The sequence below is a fragment of the Teleopsis dalmanni genome, chromosome 1 (genome assembly GCF_002237135.1).
Source record: "Teleopsis dalmanni isolate 2A chromosome 1, ASM223713v2, whole genome shotgun sequence".
Taxonomy (NCBI): domain Eukaryota; kingdom Metazoa; phylum Arthropoda; class Insecta; order Diptera; family Diopsidae; genus Teleopsis; species Teleopsis dalmanni.
The window spans coordinates 109,228,270-109,249,827 of NC_051846.1; the positions used below are offsets into that span (position 1 = coordinate 109,228,270).

The following is a 21,558-nucleotide window of genomic DNA, read 5'->3' on the forward strand; positions in this document are numbered from 1 at the left end:
AAATTTTATGTAATTGAATTGAATGTGATTTTTTGAAATGATTTTAATTTTAAATTAATTTTAATTCTAGTTTCAATTTTAATTTTAATTTTATTTTTCAATATTGTGTTATTATAAATAGTCTAATGTCTCAATAGTTTTTTCCAAAGCAATGGCTTAGGGAAAAAATCAATTTAGTTTTAAGACTTGATCCACTTATTGTTAGTTTCTGTTTTAGAAAGATTCAATAAATAATTTATAAATTGAGAATAAACAATAAGAAAAATTTATTGTTTACATTTGAATGTTGCATTATACACAACAGTGCGTAAGTCATTTGAATTGTACAGTAAATGGTAATACTGAGCAATTAATTGAATTTGATTCTTCTACCGTAGGCCCTACCATTAATTCACCTACTCCAATTTCCCCTGATCAGAGTTAAGAAACTGTGTGCAGTGATACATTAGTGATCAACACGCTCTGGCAGGAGTCTTATATGTTTAGTGAACCCATGTACTGTATTCTTCAATGTTTTGATTTTGTTGTTAATATTGATATGAATGAAATATATTTCTTAGCAGAAATGCATTTATTTATGTAAGCGGATGGTTATACTTTAAAATTCACAAATTACACAATTGCCAAGTTAATCTACCATTAACAAATGTTTGTAAGGATTGAAAATTTTGTACAAATTTCCAACCTACATATTATGACTTTATTGTTATTGGTGAATCATCTGTAAGAAATAAAGTGCATTACAATTAACATCGAGATAATAAATAAATACTTACCTGGAATCACTATGCAGCACACTCGTCTACAGCATACTTCAATAGTTGGATGTTTCTATAAATGAATTTATTAAATATAATTATCATTTAGAAAATTGGAAAACAAATAAATTATAAATAATAAATTATAAATAATTATAAATAAATTATATAAATTATAAATATCTCTGCACTACCACTTTACGCACGTCACTTGAAGTAAACAAAAAGGAAACGTAGTTTATATAAATAATTTTATTAAATTAATTATTAAAACTCCGATATCTTTAATTAATTTTACTTATTTTAATAAATTTTATTCCATTTAAAAAACGCGCACATGTAAAAAGTAAAAATGTAAACAAACATTTGCAAACGTCAAAAACGTCAGTGTTGAGAATGCATTTATCCTCAATTTTCTATAGATGTGTATTTGTATACCGGAATTTCACCAAGCACATGTAACTTGTTGGACGGTATATTTGTATTTTTTATATTCGTGAATATACTACCGAGCACATAAACCCATTAGTATTTTGATGAAAAGAAAGGTGAGTTGTATTCAAGTTTGTATCATTGAATCACTTTATTAAAGAATTGATTTGCCTATATATACATTTTTCTTACAACTAAAACTTATCACGTGCAATAATTTACTGACCTAATTTAAAACAATAATTAATATCAAGCAAAAATACTACTTATAATGACACATAAAATATTCAACAAAGCTATAAGCTATGCTTTTCAGTTTGCTGTACCTTTGATGATAGTTCAGATAATATATGCCTCGTTAGTTGTTTTTGCAGAATTGTTAGTTCTTCTAATTGTGGAAGATATTCAATTTTGGAATTGTTTATCCGCTTAGATGGCTTAATTTCAGGTGTTGAAATTCCTATGCTCGTATATGCTGATTTGAGCAGACTTGTTATGACTTGGTGTCCTTAAATAAAAATCGTGTTGTCCTCTGATGACACAATCTGATGCAATTTTTACCATGCCGGTACTATTTAGTATCACTGGAAATGCATTTGAACCGCATACTGCATTGAGTTGCATCGGATATTTGGTAGCGTATATCCAGTGATTTTTGTGTTTCAGCTGAGTCCAAATGGTAGTTTCTTTTAATTCAACTATTTCGCATTCGTCACCAGTTCCATTATTGTACAAATTGATTTCACACTTGCACACATTTGCTTCACGACCATAAATAGATTGAACATTTGAGCAAAGGTATGAGTCCTCTTCAGTTGTAATACACGATTGCAGTGCTAATTTTGTTATGGGGAAGTATTCATCCTTGTGAGAATTGATAGCCAGATATTCTGTTGATGGCTTTATTGACGTTAATACCTTGGTCGCGCTAGAGATCACAGGTACTACATGAAATATGTCAAAGTTTTTTCATTCAACGAGTGGTATTATGATATTGAATATTATATGATCACTTGATACCTGCCCATTTACTTGCATCAGTTTATAAAGAGTTAATATATCATCTTGCTCTACTGGAAATTGTAAATGAGACGGTAAATGTGCTCGGATTTTCTCTCCTTCCGTTATTAACTGTTGCGGCGTAATTAGAAGCGGGTTAATTTTTTCGTGATGACTATCGATGAGAACATCCATGATTGTGGATTGCGTACGTTGCAAATTTATCGTGGCAATTGTCATTTGGATGGTCAGCATATTAATAATATTGCCATATAATTGGTCATGTTCGTCCTTAACTAACCTTTTGGAGATCGCGTTTAATTGAGTCTCTATACCCTGGAAATTATTTTTGAGACTTATCTGGTTTTGTTTTATAACGTTAATCGTGGAGTCAATTATTGATATTTAATTTTTGAGCAGATGTTTGAGTTTGTCATCATGCTCTTCTAGGTTTTTGATAGTCTTCGACATGTCACTTGCATAATTCAAATCGAGTACTCCAAACAGGGAGCTTGCTATATTCCCAACTAAATCGATTGCCCCTCTCTTATTTCGGGCGCTTGACATAAATTCAAATGCTGTTCTTAATTCAATTTCTGCTTGCTGGAAATGATGAACCACAAACTTCCATGTTGAGTTTAAGTTGCTTTGATCACATAGCTTCAAAAGATTCAACGTTGAATCCTTTAGTATGTCCGGCTCTGTATTAAATGGAGCTAAATCGTAATAGATTATCATTTTCCAGTAGGATGTTATCAATTTTGTTGTTCCTACTTGTTCAAAATGTATGCCAGGAGCGGAGCGAAGTTCAGTTACGTTTACTGGTGAACAAAGAACAATCGGGAGTAAAAGTAGAGATATCAGTACTGTAGTTAATTTTATATTGGAGGACACACGTCTTTGTTTTCGTGGGACTATCTCATTGTTCGTTTTTCTTTGTTATGGCGATTCTCCTGTGTTTTAATAGGTTTGTTTTCAGGAAATAAGGGTGCTAGTTTGTGAATTGGTCGCTTTAACATGCCTGTTGCGGTTTTGACATCTACGACTCGTATAAATCCATCATTACCCTTATATGTCTTCATTATTCGCCCTAAAGGCCATTGCAAAGGTTGTACATTATCTTCCTTAAGGATCACCAGTGTATTTTCTTCAATGTTTTTGCATTCTTCACGCCACTTGTTTCGAACCTGTAGTTTCATTAGGTACTCTGCCCGCCATCTTTTCCAAAACTCTTGTTTTAAGTGTGCAACCAGATTCCATCTAGTCAAAAGAGATGATTTTACCTTTTCACATGTTGCGTCTACGGGTGCTGTTAGTGCATCACCAACTAAGAAATGACCTGGTGTGAGAGCCTGCAAATCATTTGGATTAGACGACATTGGTGTTAAAGGTCGTGAGTTTAAAATAGCTTCTATTTCTATAATGACGGTTTCGAGTTCCTCGTACGTTAACGTTTCAGTTGAAACGCTTCGGACCAATAGGTACTTTGCTGATTTAACCGCTGCTTCCCATAGTCCACCAAAATGAGGTGCACGAGGAGGGATGAAGTGAAATGCTATTCCTTTGTTGCTGCAAGTTTTTGTTATTTGTTCCTGAGCTACATTGGAATGGATTGTTGTTGTTAATTCCTGCAACTTGTTAGAGGCACCGACAAAATTCGTTGCATTGTCACAGTATATATTTTGGCAGCATCCGCGTCGTGCGATAAAACGTTTTAATGATCCGATAAATGCTTCTGTTGTCAAGTTGCTTACCAGTTCCAAGTGTACTGCCTTTGTCGCAAAACAACGATAAACTGCTAGGTATGCCTTATGTGGACGTTTTCCTCTCACCTTATAATGCACCCAAAAAGGCCCACAGAAGTCAACTCCGGTATTAAAAAATGGCCTGTTTGGCTGTACTCGATGCCTTGGTAAACTTCCCATGACTTGTTCAAAAGTAATTGGTTTACATCTAGTACAACGAACGCAATGGTGAATAGTTGATCTTGCCATAATTTTACCCTTGATCGGCCAAAGTTTTTGTCTCGCTGCTGCCAGCAGTGCTTGACCGCCGCAGTGCATATTTCGTTCATGTATGTCTTTCATTATCAGTTTTACAATAGGGTTATTGTATGGTCCATCTGGTGCTTTTCATCATATGTAAGTGATGATGCTTCTAACCTTTTCCCCACGCGAATTATCTTGTGTTCATCTAAAAATGGCATCAGTCCAGCAAGTGCACTTGCAGGTTTTACTGTTTGGTTGCGTTCTAACTGATTTAATTCTTCTTTTAGTTCTGACTGTTGTATGTACTTCACTATATGCCTGAGTGACAGCTCCAGTTCCATAGGGCTTAGAGCCATAGTGATATTGCTTAAATTGGTTCGCCTTGCCCGATTTACAAATCGCAGCATATATCCCACCGTATGTAGTAGAGTTCTGAATGAATTCCTGTGATTGATTCTATCGATCCAATGGATATCGTAATCAGTTGAGATTAAGGCCACTTCCCTTATCGTTTGTTTCCATTCAGGATTCACCGCACCAATACAGAGAGTTTTATTAAATTCGCCAGGCCAGTTGCTTTTGGAACCATGAAGAAAGAGTGCACCGTATAACCATAAGTTATTTTCGAGTAATTGAGCTGGCTTGATACCGCGTGATAATGAGTCAACTGGGTTGTCCTTAGATCTTACGTGACGCCATTGATTAAACAAGCTAATTTGCTGAATTGCTTTTTAATGGATCCAGTTTTAATTTTATGCGAAATTGATCTTCTTTTGGTTGCCAAGTCAATCCTAATGTTTTGATTGATGTTGCGTCGTCACTTTGAAAGTCCAAATCAACTTCTTGGTCTTCTTTTGCAATATTTTGAAGAAGTGACGGATGGTTGGCACATCATTTACGTAACTTGAATCCTGCTGATTCCAACAAACCTTTTAACTGAGTTTGTATATCTTTGGCAGTTTGGAGACTATTTGATCCACTTAGGCAATCATCTACGTAGAAGTTATTACTTAGCACCTAGTGGATATTTTTTCAACTCAGATTTCGCCAACTGTTGTAAGCATTTAGTAGCCAGATATGGGGCTGATCGTGTTCCATAGGTGACTGTTTTTAATCGATAAAATTGTATGGGTTCGTTATTATTGCTTCTCCACACTTCTCCAGCTTCTCCAGATATTATTGATATCTTTGATGTTCGGGCTGAATAATAACTTGTCTGTACATTTTTTGAATGTCAGAACAAAAGACAAATCTTGGGCACCTGAATCGAAGTAAGATCGCAAACAATTCCTCTTGAATTGTTGGGCCAGTAAACATTGTATCATTTAACGATAGTCCACTACTCGTCTTGCACGATGCATCAAATACCACTCTTAATTTTGTGGTGCTGCTATCGGGCCGTAAAACGCCATGATGTGGTATGACATAATGAGGAGTAACTTGGTTGATGTCATCCCTTTCCATGTGTCCGAGAGCAGCATATTCATTCATGAACTGTACATACTGTTTTTTAAGTATTACATCCTTATCGAGTCTTCTTTCCAACGCTAAAAACCTGTTAATGGCAATGTGTTTTGACTCACCAAGCAACGATGGATCTTGCTTGAAGGGTAATCTGACACTGAATCGACCGTCTTGATTCCTTTTCATATAAGTTGCAAAATGAGACTCGCACAACTCTTCGGAAGGAGATAGATTTTTGTTTGCCTTTTCTGGTTCATCTACTTGCCAGAACCGCTCGATAACCTTCATCGTATCTTGCTCATCTTCAGAGCATATTCCACAAACTTGTGGTCAAATAATTGAATTTTGGTTGGATATTTTTCACACCACAAGCCACCCAAGCAATGTATTCTGTAGGATGGGGAGACCTCTGCCAAGGTTTATTTGGTCGATGGAAAATAGTTGATGAGAAAATTCGGCTCCAAGTAGGAGATCGGTTTTGTTTGGGGTATTGAACGACGGATCTGCCAGATTGATGTTCTGTGGTATCTTCCAGCTTGAGCTTTCAATATGAATGCTAGGCTGGTCACACACAATCTTAGGTTATACATAAGCCTCTATTCGACTGCTAAATCCGTTAATTCTGGACGAAAAAGCTAAATTGATTCGTTGTTGCGCATCTTGTTTTTTTTGCTCCACACCTTCTATACATGCTGAGGTCTTTTTCGGGTTTTCACCTAACTTCTTAATTATTTGATCGGTTATCAATTTTTTTGTATGTTGAGATTGTTGGAGAACAGAGAAGTAGGATTTTTTGATAAAGATGCCTTCTTAGTCATGGACGCTTTAAATGTGCCTTCTAAATGCAGCAAGGTGTTGTGTTTCTTGCTATATTTTAAGCAACTGCCTGATGTGCAGTCTTTTGTGAAGTGACCACTTTTTAGACAATTGAAACATCGTTGCAATGATTTTATGAGATGTAGCCTCTTAGCTGGGGTGTCATCCAGGAACTGCTTGCATAGATGAATTGGATGATTATCTCTCTTGCATATTGGACATTTAACTTGTGCAGTGTTAGTTGTAGCCGCTGTCTTAACCCATTTTTTGATTGATGCGCTATTATTTATTGTTTCTAGCGATTGGAACCTTTGTTCAATAAATTGAAATAGTTCCTTCATAGTGATCAGCTCTCGATTGTTTGATAATAACTGCTCAAATGCTGTTTGTGTAATCTTGTCTAATTTCTTCAACGTCATATGAACAATCATGACGTCCCAATGTTCGACTGGAATGTGCTGCGCCTTTAGTCCCAATAAACACTCTTGTGACATGTCATGCAATGTTTTAAGGCCAGAAGCGGATTCAGTTGTCATTGCTGGTAATGCGAATAATTTGTTCAACAATGCGGTAACTAATAATCTAGCATTATTGTATCTAGCCTTCAGAATCTTCCATGCGGTAATGTAGTTCTCAGCTGATGCTGGCAAATGCTTTATCAGGTTTTTGGGCTCACCAATAAAGTTAGTTGCTAAGTAGAACATCTTTTGGATAGGTTTGGATAGGTTGTTCGTCTATAAGTTGTGTAAACAGGTTACGAAACTCTACCCACTTCAGCTGGTTTCCGTCAAATGTTGGAATTGTTAACTGTGGTAATTTCATTGCCTGAATTGTTGAATTGTGCTGGTAGAGAGAATTGGATGATTTTAGCTTGAGTTTCAAACAAATCTCCATGTCTTGGAGTTTTTGACTAATTTCATAATACAATTCCCAGGAGTACCCTTCAATGAATTCTTCTGATGTAGAATTCCATATTTTTTCATTGTTGTTATCGAATGCTTTGTGATAACCTTCTATCAAAGCAAGCTTGCAAGAATAAAAAACTTCATTTTGAGATTCTTGGCTTGCCATTTCAATTTCTTGACTGGATCTGTCAATGACATTTATGAGTGCTCGTTGATTACGCAACACTCTTGATAATTCTTCATTTTGTTGAAGTTGCATTGGATTTTGTTGAAGTTGCCTTGGTGGCTTTTCCTGAGCATTTTCTACATCTTGCATTTCGATTAATGCCTTGTTAAAAATACCCAAGTATTTGTTTGTCAATTCAGTCATTTTGTCATAGTAGCCCGTGGTGAAATACTCATCTTCTGTATCTTTAGCCATGGCTTTACAAGACAGTAACGTGTTGTGGTTCTCCTCTAACCTTGACCATTGTTCAGTTAACCGTTGAATTCTATCCTGATAATAGCGATTCGTCTTCCTTGAGGCTGGATCCTTCTTGAAGTTGCTGATTGTCCTCTCGATCTCAGCTCCTATAGCTTGTTGTTGATCAATAAGTGTGTCGAAATGCTCCATGATAATACCGTTCCTATTTATAGGAATATCCTTATAGGAATATCACGTCGGGGCCACCAAAATATGTTGAGAATGTTTTATCATCAATTTTCTATAGATGTGTATTTGTATACCAGAATTCCACCAAGCACATGTAACTTGTTGGACGGTATATTTGTATTTTTTATATTCGTGAATATACTAACGGGCTTATGTGCTCGGTAATATACTACCGAGCACATAAGCCCGTTAGTATTTTGATGAAAAAAAAGGTGAGTTGTATTCAAGTTTGTATCATTGAATCACTTTATTAAAGAATTGATTTGTCTATATATACATTTTTCTTACAACTAAAACTTATCACGTGCAATAATTTACTGACCTAATTTAAAACAATAATTAATATCAAGCAAAAATACTACTTATAATGACACATAAAATATTCACCAAAATAATGAATAATTAATAGCAAGCAAAATACATAAAATATTAAGCAAAACAATGAATAATAAATTACTTAAAGTATGTTTTAGCCCTAGTTATAAAATAAACACAAATCAGCAAAAATATAACCTATTATTGAATTACAATTACGTTAAATGCATTTTAGCATTGGTTAGCAAAACACAAAATAAATTATTAATGTAATACTTAACAGACAGAATGCAATTCGCTGCAAAAAGATGCACAAGATCTAAGTTCAACTAAGATCAACTCAAAACTTGGTGTACTCTACACAAAAGATCAAGAGGATGCGTATAAAAGACGGCGCAATTTTCTAGAAATGTAGTGAGTCTTGTAATGATCACTCGGTAGCATTATATGTCAACATATAAAATAAATACATATTAAAAATTGTCTGAAACAGTGGCGGTTTTAAGCCTAGGTGTATAATACATAAAAATATCTATATAATTGTTTAAAAGTACGAAGGCGGTTTTAAGTCAACGTACTTGAACACAATTATATAAATATTCCATAAATAAAAACATAATTTTTGCTAACCCTTTTATTTCACACTGGTAGAATTAAAAGTAACATCAATCAAGTAACAAGACCAATACCATCAATCCCAAATTATCAATATTGCCAACGTTCTCTCAAGAGCCACACCATCAATTTCAAATTATCAACCTCCATGGTCAACGTGTCATCCGAGTCAAGAAACAATTACCAGTTCATCCAAGCTTTACTTAATTAATTTCTTTTCTTGTTTTATATAATATTTTTATGAAATTTTAAATAAATAGGCATGAATAAATTTTATTTTGAATGAATAATAAATAATTTAAATAAACAATACATTAAACATAACACTTTTAATTTGAGAAGTCCTGTTCTTGCAAATACAAATTTATTGTAGCGACCTCTGGAAGAGACTGAAGATACCCCAGCATACATTATAACAAAACGGGAGAATCCGTGTCGTTACAATTGGCGCCCAAGCAGGGACAGACAGACTTCCCAAAATAAAATCAAACTAATATCCACGTTACAATGGCACAAGCAAACATGATCATAAGATAAAATCTAAATACTCTCGCTCATAGTTCAACTCAAGCTAGTCTAATAGAGAAATTTGCAAGACGTTCGCATAACCAGTACACCATGGCTTTATCGTATGCTCAAACCGTGGAGCAGATACGGAAATGGTCTGTAAGGTACAATGGAGGATCCAATAGATTTTGTGGAAAGCATAGAAAAGTTAGCAAATCTTGACGACATCAACGTGAATCTAGTTCCCAGGATGATGCCCATACTGCTTGAAGACAGAGCACGGATGTGGTACCGCAACAACAATAAGCATTGGAACCTGTGATCAAGCTTCAAAACGGACTTTCTAAAATTTTTTCTTTCATCTAGGTATTTTGAAAAATTAGAAGACGAGGTGCGAGCACGATTTCAGATGGAGCAAGAAAGTTTTAAAGATTATTTACTGGAAATTAAATATGTAATGCGACACACAGGCATGAACCAAGATTTGCAGTTGGAGCGAATATACCGAAATATGCGCACAGAGTACCAAAAGTACATCAAACGACGAGACTTTTCGAGCTTAACAGAATTAGCAATACTAGCTGATGACTTTGAAGAACTTACCGCAAAACAGGATAAAGAGAGTCGAGACTGTGTTCGACAGGAAGTGATAGTTAGTCGCATAGTAGTCGCACAAACGATGCTATTGAAAAATACAGTGAGACGCGTACCTACTACGCCGATACAGGATAAACTTATTCCCAGTTCAAATTCCGAGTCACCTATCCTCAACCAGCAGAGAAGTAATCAGCAACGCAACCAGCCGACAGCTAAGCAAGTAACAGTACGAATCATACAATATCAAGAAATATTTCAAAATCAAATGTACCAAGTATCAACTCAGCAGAATCTTCAACATGTCATGTCAGTTAAAGGAAATCTAAAACCATTCAATTGGAACCAAGTCACAGAAGTTCAACAAATGCTCCAAGTTTAACCATGTGAACCAAAGCAAGAATCACAAAATATTAGGCCCATCAGAGGAAATTGACAAATGCAAAAAACACAACGACAAGTAAACCCAAAACTTACAAAGAAGAATCCCGAAGTATTTAAGCCAGCACGAGTTACACCAGATCAGGAAATATTTCAAAGTCAAACGAAGCAAGCATCAGTACACCAAATACCGCAACGTGTCACTTCGCTCAAAGAAAATTTAAAATCGTTCAATCTGGACTAAGGCACAGAATTTAAACGTATGCCCCAAATCCAAGCGTGCAAACCACAGCAAGATTCAAGACCCAACATGCAAAATCCCAAAGTATTTATACAATAGCGAGCCACACCAAACCGTGAAATAGTATCAGTTGAAATACAAGAACTTCAAAGCCAGTTAGAAACAAGATTTACTATCAAAGGAAATTCACGAAGAATCAATGCAACGAAGAATCCACAGATCACATAAGTTCAAATTCAGGATGCACAAGGGAATGTAGAACAACAAAATTCGTGTCGTTACATGTTATTTCCAATGAATACTTTTTTACTCTTCAAAGAGAATTTGATTAGTGTAATTTTGTGCAACCTCCTAAAGATTTCATAGATTATATTCAAATATTGCAAACATTTTAATACCAGTTACCAAAAAGCAGACATAATACAATTTTTATACCAAGAAGTAAAGAATGTACGTCCATATGTTTGCTGTCAAAACTGCAAAACAGACAGTATTTCAAATCTTTTTTTAAGGATACGTATAAATTTTTTGTTAAAATTTTTTAATAAGGTTCTGAATACACCTGACTATAGACAAAATCTTTTGCGTGTAACGCATTTATAGGCCACATGATATTTAGTTGCCTTGTATATATAAATTAAATATTTTAATTTTTTTTGCCTTTAGTTTATATATATTTTAATTTACAATTAATTTTTAAAAGTATTGTAATTTTTTTTTTTTTTTTATATGTAAAAATCTGTAAAAAATTATAACGAATAAATAATGGTAAATATGCCTCTTTGGGAACCGGCATCTAAGTTCGGTAATGCACCTTTATGCATACCTCTTGGGTGGAATATGTATACCAAACCTTGAACTATGGTTGAGTTAACTGAAAAGCATAAATGTCAAATAATTAATAGTCATTAATTTTATACAATTATTTAAATTGTTAAAGCCAAAATTTTAAAAATGTTCAAATTTACAAAACTACACAACGAATGCGAGTACACCCACCCTGATTAACAGATTTATTTATATTGATCACTTAGAAATGTAATTAAGCTAATAATACGCTTCATTCACTATATACATTTAGAGCAAATGCTTGCCCTATCAACAGATTTTTCAAAATTTAAGCCTACACAGAGAACTACAATTCACCACTTAAGTAATGTCGTATAAAAAAGTAAATTAGTAGTAGCATCGGTCTTAGTAATTAACTTAGTAGTTAATTAATTAATTAACTTCACATCAAAACAGCATTAAATGATAATATTTTAAAATTAGTTTAGAATTGTTTTACACGCTTAAACAAATAGAAATTAAAAAGAAATATTTGAAACTTTTTTTTTATTTTTAAAAAGAATCGTTTCTACAAAATTTTCTTTACCGAACATAATAAATCGAAATATTGTTAAATACATATTAAAAAAGCAATTAAAATTAAGAATTTATTAAATATATATTATATGATTAAGAGCCATGTTATGCAGAGTGTCTCGGCCACGGCATGAGTACAATTGTTGTTGTTTTCAATGCAAATTTTAAATTTGAGAATGAGAGAAAAAACAATATGGCCGTTCAAACTCCGGCATGAGAGCCGGCGTATTTGTACCCCGGCATTAAGGCAAAACAGTGTTGTTTAGTAATAAATTGTAAAATTTGCGCCTTTTAGGAGCAAACTACTACAATTCTAGTACGTTTTGGAGAAAAAATGACAGTAAGCAACACAGCCTTTTTTTTATAAATCGCTAATAATATAATTATTACACTTTCCGATTTTAAAGAAACGCGTAAGTACTGTTAACAATTATATAAAGATAATATAATAATAAATTAACATTATTACAGCCTCTATGAGTTTTTTCATGTGAGTTATTTTTGGTGGCAAATTGAAAGTGAGCATATCTAAATTTCCTTTTAAATTTAGGCACAACCAAAAAGTTGTGCATAACATGGCCCTAAGCAAACTAAACTAATTTAAATTGACTGACTTAAGTGATTATATATTAATTTATACATTTATTTATCATATTTCATTTGTTACAATATATATTGTGACTCTAAACTCAATGATCAAAAAAATACAAGACGATTTTCTTCCAGGCCACTTGTGCTTTGATCATATTAATTCTATGTATGAAAAAAGGTAAACGACAATAATTTCATACGCGCAAATATAATGTCTCTTTATTTGATCACAATTTTTAAAATACAACAATTTGTATAAATCAGCCCCGCCATGATAGAAAAGGTACGCACTTCACCAACGCTTGAAAAAGAAGAAGGAAAAAAGCAAAAACGATGCCAAAAGTTATTCTTTGCCAGATATTCAAATGTTACTGTCAAAATCACTAAATCAGTAATGCCATACTGTCCAGTTGTTATGCCAAATCTCAAACATCCTACCCGGCTGGACGGGTACTTTCAAGATACTCCACAAGCCTGCATATCTTCTGGATAGGTCGCATGCATTCGCCAGTTAAATGCTTGATAGTGACTACTCGTACTAACCAATTTTCGCCTAAGTGAAATTTGAGCACACTGTCAAGCCGTCAATGTGTTGCTGGTAGATTCTCGTGCCGGATAACCACTACATCGCCTATGTTAATGGGGTCACCATTCTGATGCCATTTGGAACGTGGTTGCAAAGTTGAAAGATATTCATCGTGCCATTGTCGCCAAAAATGCTGCTGCATTTGTCTTAATTGCCGCCAGTATGACAATTTGTTACTAGGTACCTTGCCAATAGGTTCATCTGGTACCGCCAGGAGAGATCTTCCGATTACGAAATCAGCAGGTGAAAGAGCCATTTTGTCGTCACAAGTGTCGTGCAATGGTATGAGCGGACGTGAGTTGAAGCAAGCCTTGACGTGCACAAGTAGAGTAACATATGTAGCTGATCATAGTAAATTGAATGAGTCCCAACAATGCGTAGTTAATTTTTTTTTTGCTGACTTAACGGTAGCTTTGCATAGACTGTATTGATGTAGTGCGCCAGGTGGTAAAAAATGCCATTTTGTACCTCGATTTGCTAATTGCTGTTGAGAATATTCATTATGTTAAGCCTGTAAGTCAGCAGCCATTAAACGATCTGCGCCAATGAATGTAGTGCCATTGTCACTGCAAAAGTCGTTACATGGCCCACGCCGGTTTACAAAAGGGGTGTATGCGTTTATGAATACCACAGAAGTGAGATTTTCAGCCAGTTCGATGTGCACTGCCTTGGTTACCATGCACACAAAGATTGCCCCGTAAAACTTCCGTACCGTTCGTACAGCCTTGGAGCCAACTCGTGTGTTGAATGAACTGCAATAGTCTAAGCCAGTTCTTGCAAATGGGGGTAATGGGGTGACCCGAGCCTTCGGTAATGTCGCCATACGTTGTTTTAGCATTATGTGTTTATAACGCCTGCAAATGGCGCATGAATGTATGCATTGCTTGACCAAAATGCGTGCCTGCAGAATCCAATATTTGTGTCGAATAGTATGTAGCATAAGCTGTATACAGCCATGAAGTGCATCTTGATGCACCTGTCATATTAAAACCCTAGCCAATGTGTTATCATTAGGAAGAATGATTAGATGACGCCCTCGCATTATGTAAGCGTCCGCCTACTCGCAATATATTGTCCGCAGCCGAGTTAATGAACGGGTTCAGTTCAATGAGCTTGCTTGTTGGGGATATGGGCTGCGCCTTTGCAACTGCGTAAGTTCCGCTGCGAAATATTTCGCTTGCTCTGCCTTAATGTGGTGATTTAAAGCAATGCCCATTTCGCCTGCACAGATGTATGTATGCGAGCGAAGTTGCTGATGTACCTTTGACTACCAATCTATGACTACCAATTCATCGCCAAAATGCACCTCATCGATTGGATAATCAGTTGAATTAGGGCCGTGCCACCATAATGTGTAGTTATGCAACGCCAAAAGGAATATGCCACGACTGACGCAATCAGCTGGGTTGAATTTGGTAGGAATGTGATGCCAATGCCTAATATCTGTGATCGATTGAATGCAGCCAACGCGATTAGCAACGTATTGCTTTAATTGTGATGTGTTTTTGCGTAGCCAACATAGAGAAATATTTGAGTCGGAGTATAGAGTGTATAGTACGTGCTCCAGATGCAAAGCCTGCCAACAATTGCGCAGCGCAAAGTTCCAACCGGGGTATTGGTACCGAAAGTAATGGTGCCACCTTAGTTTTTGATGCGACGATGTGACTAGTGATATTGCTATCGTGGTTTGTTGCCAAATAGAGTACTGCAGCCATCGCCTTGACACTAGCATCGCAGAAGCTATGCAGTTGTATTTCATCTCCGGGTTGTATGCATATCCAACGCGGTATTCGCACTGCCTCCAGTTGCGACAGCTGCCTTCGATATATGAGCCGTTCTTGCAACAGTTTCAGCGGTAATGGGTCGTCCCATGCCAATTTTGTCAGCCAGAGTTTTTGTATGAAAGTTTAGCCTGTAACGACACGGATTTTCCAGTTTCGTTATAATTTATGCTGGGGTATCCTCAGTCTTTTCCAGGGGGTCGCTACAATAAATTTATAATCGCGGAGACAGGACTTCTCAAAATAAAAGTACGGCGGTTAAACTTTCAATGCAGATTTATTTAAAATATTAATAATGCATTAAAATAATATGTAATAAAGAAAAGAATTGAATTAAACGTAACTAGATAAACCTGGAGATTAACAATTTGTACAATTTTCAACGATTTATATAAGATAGCTTTATATAGATTATTATTTCTTCAATCGTATTTCAATAACTTGAGATTTTAAACGCATGCAAATTCTGAATGTATTTCCTTAGTCGCATTTCAAAGAGGTTGGTTAAATTTAATTAGATATGACTTCAGATGTTTCCTTGTGACCAGCTGTATTTGGAAGCTGTCCCTGTAGAGTTCACAGTGGTGGCTGATCCGGTTTCGTGGTTGTACCCTAGTATAATTTCGGTGATTATCCTGCTCGATGAGTACCTACTGGACGAAACGGGGTTAGTGAATGTATATATGTCTTGTTATATTGAATATGTATATAAAGTGTCTCTGCGCCTGAACTTAAAACCGCCCATGCACTCGTAAACAATTATATATATATTTTAATAGATTATACACCTAGGCTTAAAACCGCCACTGTGTCAGACAATTTTTAATATTTATTTATTTTATATGTTGACATACAATACCACCGAGTGATCATACAAGACACACTCCATTCTTAGAAAATTGCGCCGTCTTTTATACGCATTCTCTTGAACATTTTGTGTAAAGTACACAAAGCTTTGAGTTGATCTTAGTTGAACTTACTGCACTTTAACACTTTTGCACAAAAGCTTCCTTGTGTATCTTTTTGTAGCGAATTGCATTCTAACGTTTTTGACGTTTGCAAATGTTTGTTTATATTTTTACTTTTTACATGTGCGCGTTTTTTTTTAAATTAAATTGAATATAATTCATTAAAATAAGTAAAATTAATTAATAAGTAATATCTTAGTTTTAATAATTAATTTAATAAAATTATTTATATAAACTACGTTTCCTTTTTGTTTAAATTACTCAAAGTGACGTGTGTAAAGTGGTAGTGCAAAGGTATTTATAATTGTTTTCCAATTTTCTAAATGATAATTATATTTAATAAATTCATTTATAGAAACATCCAACATTCAAGTCATAGTATGTAGGTTGGAAATTTGTACAAAATTTCCATCCCAACAAGCCGTGATAATGATTGGTGCTAACATGCCAATTTGATCATATAATTTCCTAGCATCGCTAAGCACTTGCCTTTTAGTGAGATGCTGAGTATCATAGGAGTTGACCTTGTAGAAGAGTTCATTGAGAAGTGGAACCTAATGTAAGCCAAGAACAGTGGTTTCTGCCAAATGTGGATTGAGCCGACATGGATGAGCATCGCCAAGAAGGTGTGCCAAGACTTCGGCGCTATTTGATTTCGATTTTCTGAGATGGAACTGTCCTTTTGCCAACACTCTGCCAACGGTCGCCAGTTGAATCGCCATGCCAATGGAAGGTATACTCTTAAGGTGGTCATCCACACCGAAATCATTCTGGATGCTGTGCAAAGCAGTTTTAGCTCGTAGTTCATGTGGGAGTTTATGAGATCTGTCACATTGCTCCCTAGCGCGAACAGCCAAATATGTACCACTGGTTGTGCCATATGTAACGGTAGCCAATTGATATGTGGGAATGGGTTGATCGGATGATTCCCGCCAAAGTATCCGTTGCTACTGCCTGTGCCTGTCGTCAACTTTGACTTGCCTGAACATTTTGTTCACATCAGCAGTGAATGCAATGCTATGCTGCCTGAAGCGAAACAAAAGGTTGAGCAATAAATTCTGTATTGGAGCGCCAGCCAATTGTATATCATTTAATGAGATGTCATTCGAGGTTTTTGCGGAAGCATTGAAAACAACTCGGCATTCTGCCATAACTGCATGGAATGTAGTATGACTGAGTTGGGTAGCCTAAATGATGCTGAATAGGGTGCATGTGACCAAGCTGTTCGTATTCGCGCATAACTGGTGAAATTGCCTGAGTGCCAACAGTTTTCAATGATCGGAGCCACAGAGATTGCTGAGGTAATTTTGTTGATAATGTAGAATTCAACATCCAAGTCAAATGAAGCATTAACAGTCGAAAATATGCGTAAGACTGCCCGGCCACCAGTACATGAGCGATTGCCACTGCCAACGCCTTGTATTTGCAATGTACTTTTCTACTTCCGCAGAGCCAATTCATTGAAATATCGCATAGTGAGACTTTCCTGAGAGCCTGGATCGCATAGAGCTCGACATGAGTCGATATCGCCAAAACCATTTAAGATGCGTATTTGTGCTGTTGCCAAGAGTGTAACGCGATTGCCAATAGTAGCGAATGTCTGCATTGGATGGTGTAGTCACCGATGCATACGTGGTGGGATGCCAGCTTGGTTTGGTTTCGCTGGTGCCTGAGGTGTGGTTTGTGCCTGTTGTGTGGACTCTTGCATATGCGACAATTAGTTGTGCCGCATGCCTTAGTGAAATGTCCAGGTTTTAAGCAATTGAAGCAAAGATTCGACCCTTTGAGCAATGAGAACCGCTCCGCTGGGGGGCAAGCCAATAGCCTGGTCTAGTTGCCTATTTGGTTCGCTGCGTTATTGCAAAAGTCTCAGTGGCCTGGAGTAGTTGCTATTAAGTTTGTTCTCATTAGGCACGAGCCTTGCTCTTTTCTGATCAGCATGAGATGTGCCACGATATTGAAATGTAGCAACCTTGCCATCAGATTTTGGTTTGCTTTCCATTGCTCGCCAAATATTGCCAACTAGACTGTAAGCTGCGTCTCCAAGAATGCAAGAAAATCTGCCAAAGGAGGAATTTAATTCGTTGTGTGGCTCATGCCTCATGCCTGTTGTGTAACGGTTGATAACTTGCCCACTTGCCCACTCATTACCGCAAGTGCCGCAAGGACCGCAAGGACTCTCGCACTGTATCAACCACCGAGAGCAACGCAGATGTTGACTCAGCTTGTGGTGAGTTGAAGCCAATTACTCTAGCCACGTATATTTCAGCCAGCTGCTTCGGATTGTCATACCGACCCTTCAGTACATGCCTTCGACTAATGCCACTGCGTCACCATGGACTGTCTCTCGTAGTTTGCCAAGCTTGTATGGGTCTGGAAACTTTTGTGAGTGCACTAGCGTTTTAAATCTATCCTTAAATGCCAGCCAATTACACATCGCATATCAAACTCGGGTATCGCCAACCGTTCCAATTTAATAACCAAGCCATGGCTTGGCAGACGCATTACCGCCTGCCATGTTAGATGCTGCATCCATATATTGTGCATCACAGCGGGCCAACTTACGCCGCAATGCAACGCATGTCTCGTTGTACAGGTCTTCGACCTCGTCCCACAATTTGATGTGGGACTTTAATTCGCTGTCTTATTTTGCAGCAGCCACCAACTCGCCATGTGCAATTTGTAACTTGTCGAAGTGTGTCTTCAACGTTGCCTGATCTTGCTGCATGCCAAACCCATGGGTAAGTTGGCCCGCTGTGATGCACAATATATGGATGCAGCATTTAACATGGCAGGCGGTACTGCGTCTGCCAAGCCATGGCTTGGTTATTAAATTGGAACGGTTGGCGATACCCGAGTTTGATATGCGATGTGTAATTGGCTGGCATTTAAGGATAGATTTAAAACGCTAGTGCACTCACAAAAGTTTCCAGACCCATACAAGCTTGGCAAACTACGAGAGACAGTCCATGGTGACGCAGTGGCATTAGTCGAAGGCATGTACTGAAGGGTCGGTATGACAATCCGAAGCAGCTGGCTGAAATATACGTGGCTAGAGTAATTGGCTTCAACTCACCACAAGCTGAGTCAACATCTGCGTTGCTCTCGGTGGTTGATACAGTGCGAGAGTCCTTGCGGTCCTTGCGGCACTTGCGGTAATGAGTGGGCAAGTGGGCAAGTTATCAACCGTTACACAACAGGCATGAGGCATGAGCCACACAACGAATTAAATTCCTCCTTTGGCAGATTTTCTTGCATTCTTGGAGACGCAGCTTACAGTCTAGTTGGCAATATTTGGCGAGCAATGGAAAGCAAACCAAAATCTGATGGCAAGGTTGCTACATTTCAATATCGTGGCACATCTCATGCTGATCAGAAAAGAGCAAGGCTCGTGCCTAATGAGAACAAACTTAATAGCAACTACTCCAGGCCACTGAGACTTTTGCAATAACGCAGCGAACCAAATAGGCAACTAGACCAGGCTATTGGCTTGCCCCCCAGCGGAGCGGTTCTCATTGCTCAAAGGGTCGAATCTTTGCTTCAATTGCTTAAAACCTGGACATTTCACTAAGGCATGCGGCACAACTAATTGTCGCATATGCAAGAGTCCACACAACAGGCACAAACCACACCTCAGGCACCAGCGAAACCAAACCAAGCTGGCATCCCACCACGTATGCATCGGTGACTACACCATCCAATGCAGACATTCGCTACTATTGGCAATCGCGTTACACTCTTGGCAACAGCACAAATACGCATCTTAAATGGTTTTGGCGATATCGACTCATGTCGAGCTCTATGCGATCCAGGCTCTCAGGAAAGTCTCACTATGCGATATTTCAATGAATTGGCTCTGCGGAAGTAGAAAAGTACATTGCAAATACAAGGCGTTGGCAGTGGCAATCGCTCATGTACTGGTGGCCGGGCAGTCTTACGCATATTTTCGACTGTTAATGCTTCATTTGACTTGGATGTTGAATTCTACATTATCAACAAAATTACCTCAGCAATCTCTGTGGCTCCGATCATTGAAAACTGTTGGCACTCAGGCAATTTCACCAGTTATGCGCGAATACGAACAGCTTGGTCACATGCACCCTATTCAGCATCATTTAGGCTACCCAACTCAGTCATACTACATTCCATGCAGTTATGGCAGAATGCCGAGTTGTTTTCAATGCTTCCGCAAAAACCTCGAATGACTTCTCATTAAATGATATACAATTGGCTGGCGCTCCAATACAGAATTTATTGCTCAACCTTTTGTTTCGCTTCAGGCAGCATAGTCATTGGCATTCACTGCTGAATGTGAACCAAAATGTTCAGGCCAAGTCCAAAGTTGACGACAAGCACAGGCAGTTAGCAACGGATCTTGGCGGGAATCATCCGATCAACCCATTCCCACATATAATTGGCTTACCGTTACATATGGCACAACCAGTGGTACATATTTGGCTGTTCGCTCTAGGAGAATGTGACAGATCTCTTAAACTCCCACATGAATACGAGCTAAAAACTGCTTTGCAACAGCATTCCAGAATGGATTTCGGCTGTGGTTGACCACCTTAAGAGTGATACCTTCCATTGCATGGCGATTCAAATGGCGACCGTTGGCAGCAGTGTTTGGCAAAAGGGACGTTCAATCTGCAGAAAATCGAAATCCAAATAGCCGCGAAGTCTTGGCAAACCTTCTTTCGCGATGCTCTCCATGTCGGCTCAATCCACATGGCAGGAAACACTGTTCTTGGCTTCATTAGGTTCCACTTCTCAATGAACTCTTCTACAAGGTTCAACTCCTATGATACTCAGCATCTCACTAAAGGCAAGTGCTTAGCGATGCTAGGAAATATATGATCAATTTGCATGTTAGCACCAATCATTATCACGGCTTGTTGGGATGGAAATTTTGCACAAATTTCCAACCTACATACTATGACTTGAATGTTGGATATTTCTATAAATGAATTTATTAAATATAATTATCATTTAGAAAATTGGAAAACAACTATAAATACCTTTGCACTACCACTTTACACACGTCACTTTGAGTAATTTAAACAAAAAGGAAATGTAGTTTATATAAATAATTTTATTAAATTAATTATTAAAACTCCGATATTACTTATTAATTAATTTTACTTATTTTAACAAATTATATTCAATCCAATTTAAAAAAACGCGCAAATGTAAAAAGTAAAATATAAACAAACATTTGCAAACGTCAAAAACGTCAGAATGCAATTCGCTGCAAAAAGATGCACAAGGAAGCTTTTGTGCAAAAGTGTTAAAGTGCATTAAGTTCAACTAAGATCAACTGAAAGCTTTGTTACTTTACACAAAAAGTGCAAGAGGATGCGTATAAAAGACGGCGCAATTTTCTAAGAATTTAGTGTGTCTAGTATGATCACTCGGTGGCATTGTATGTCAACATATAAAAATAAATAAATATAAAAAAAATTGTCTGACACAGTGGCGGTTTTAAGCCTAGTGTATAATCTATTTAAAATATATATATAATTGTTTAGTGCATGGGCGGTTTTAAGTCCAGGCGCGGAGACACTTTATATATATATTCAATATAACAAGACATATATACA

The 21,558-nt window shown here is 37.0% G+C and overlaps 2 protein-coding genes across 2 annotated transcripts; both read right to left on the reverse strand.

The window, feature by feature from the left end:
- Positions 1–3,103: 3,103 nt before the first annotated feature.
- Positions 3,104–4,276, reverse strand: LOC119665502. Its single transcript, XM_038074724.1, has one exon. The coding sequence runs from the start codon at positions 4,274–4,276 to the stop codon at positions 3,104–3,106; it is 1,173 nt and encodes a 390-aa protein (XP_037930652.1).
- A 1,077-nt stretch (positions 4,277–5,353) lies between these two features.
- Positions 5,354–5,929, reverse strand: LOC119665503. Its single transcript, XM_038074725.1, has one exon. It carries the CDS (start codon positions 5,927–5,929, stop codon positions 5,354–5,356), a length of 576 nt encoding a protein of 191 aa, XP_037930653.1.
- Between the last annotated feature and the right edge of the window lie 15,629 nt (positions 5,930–21,558).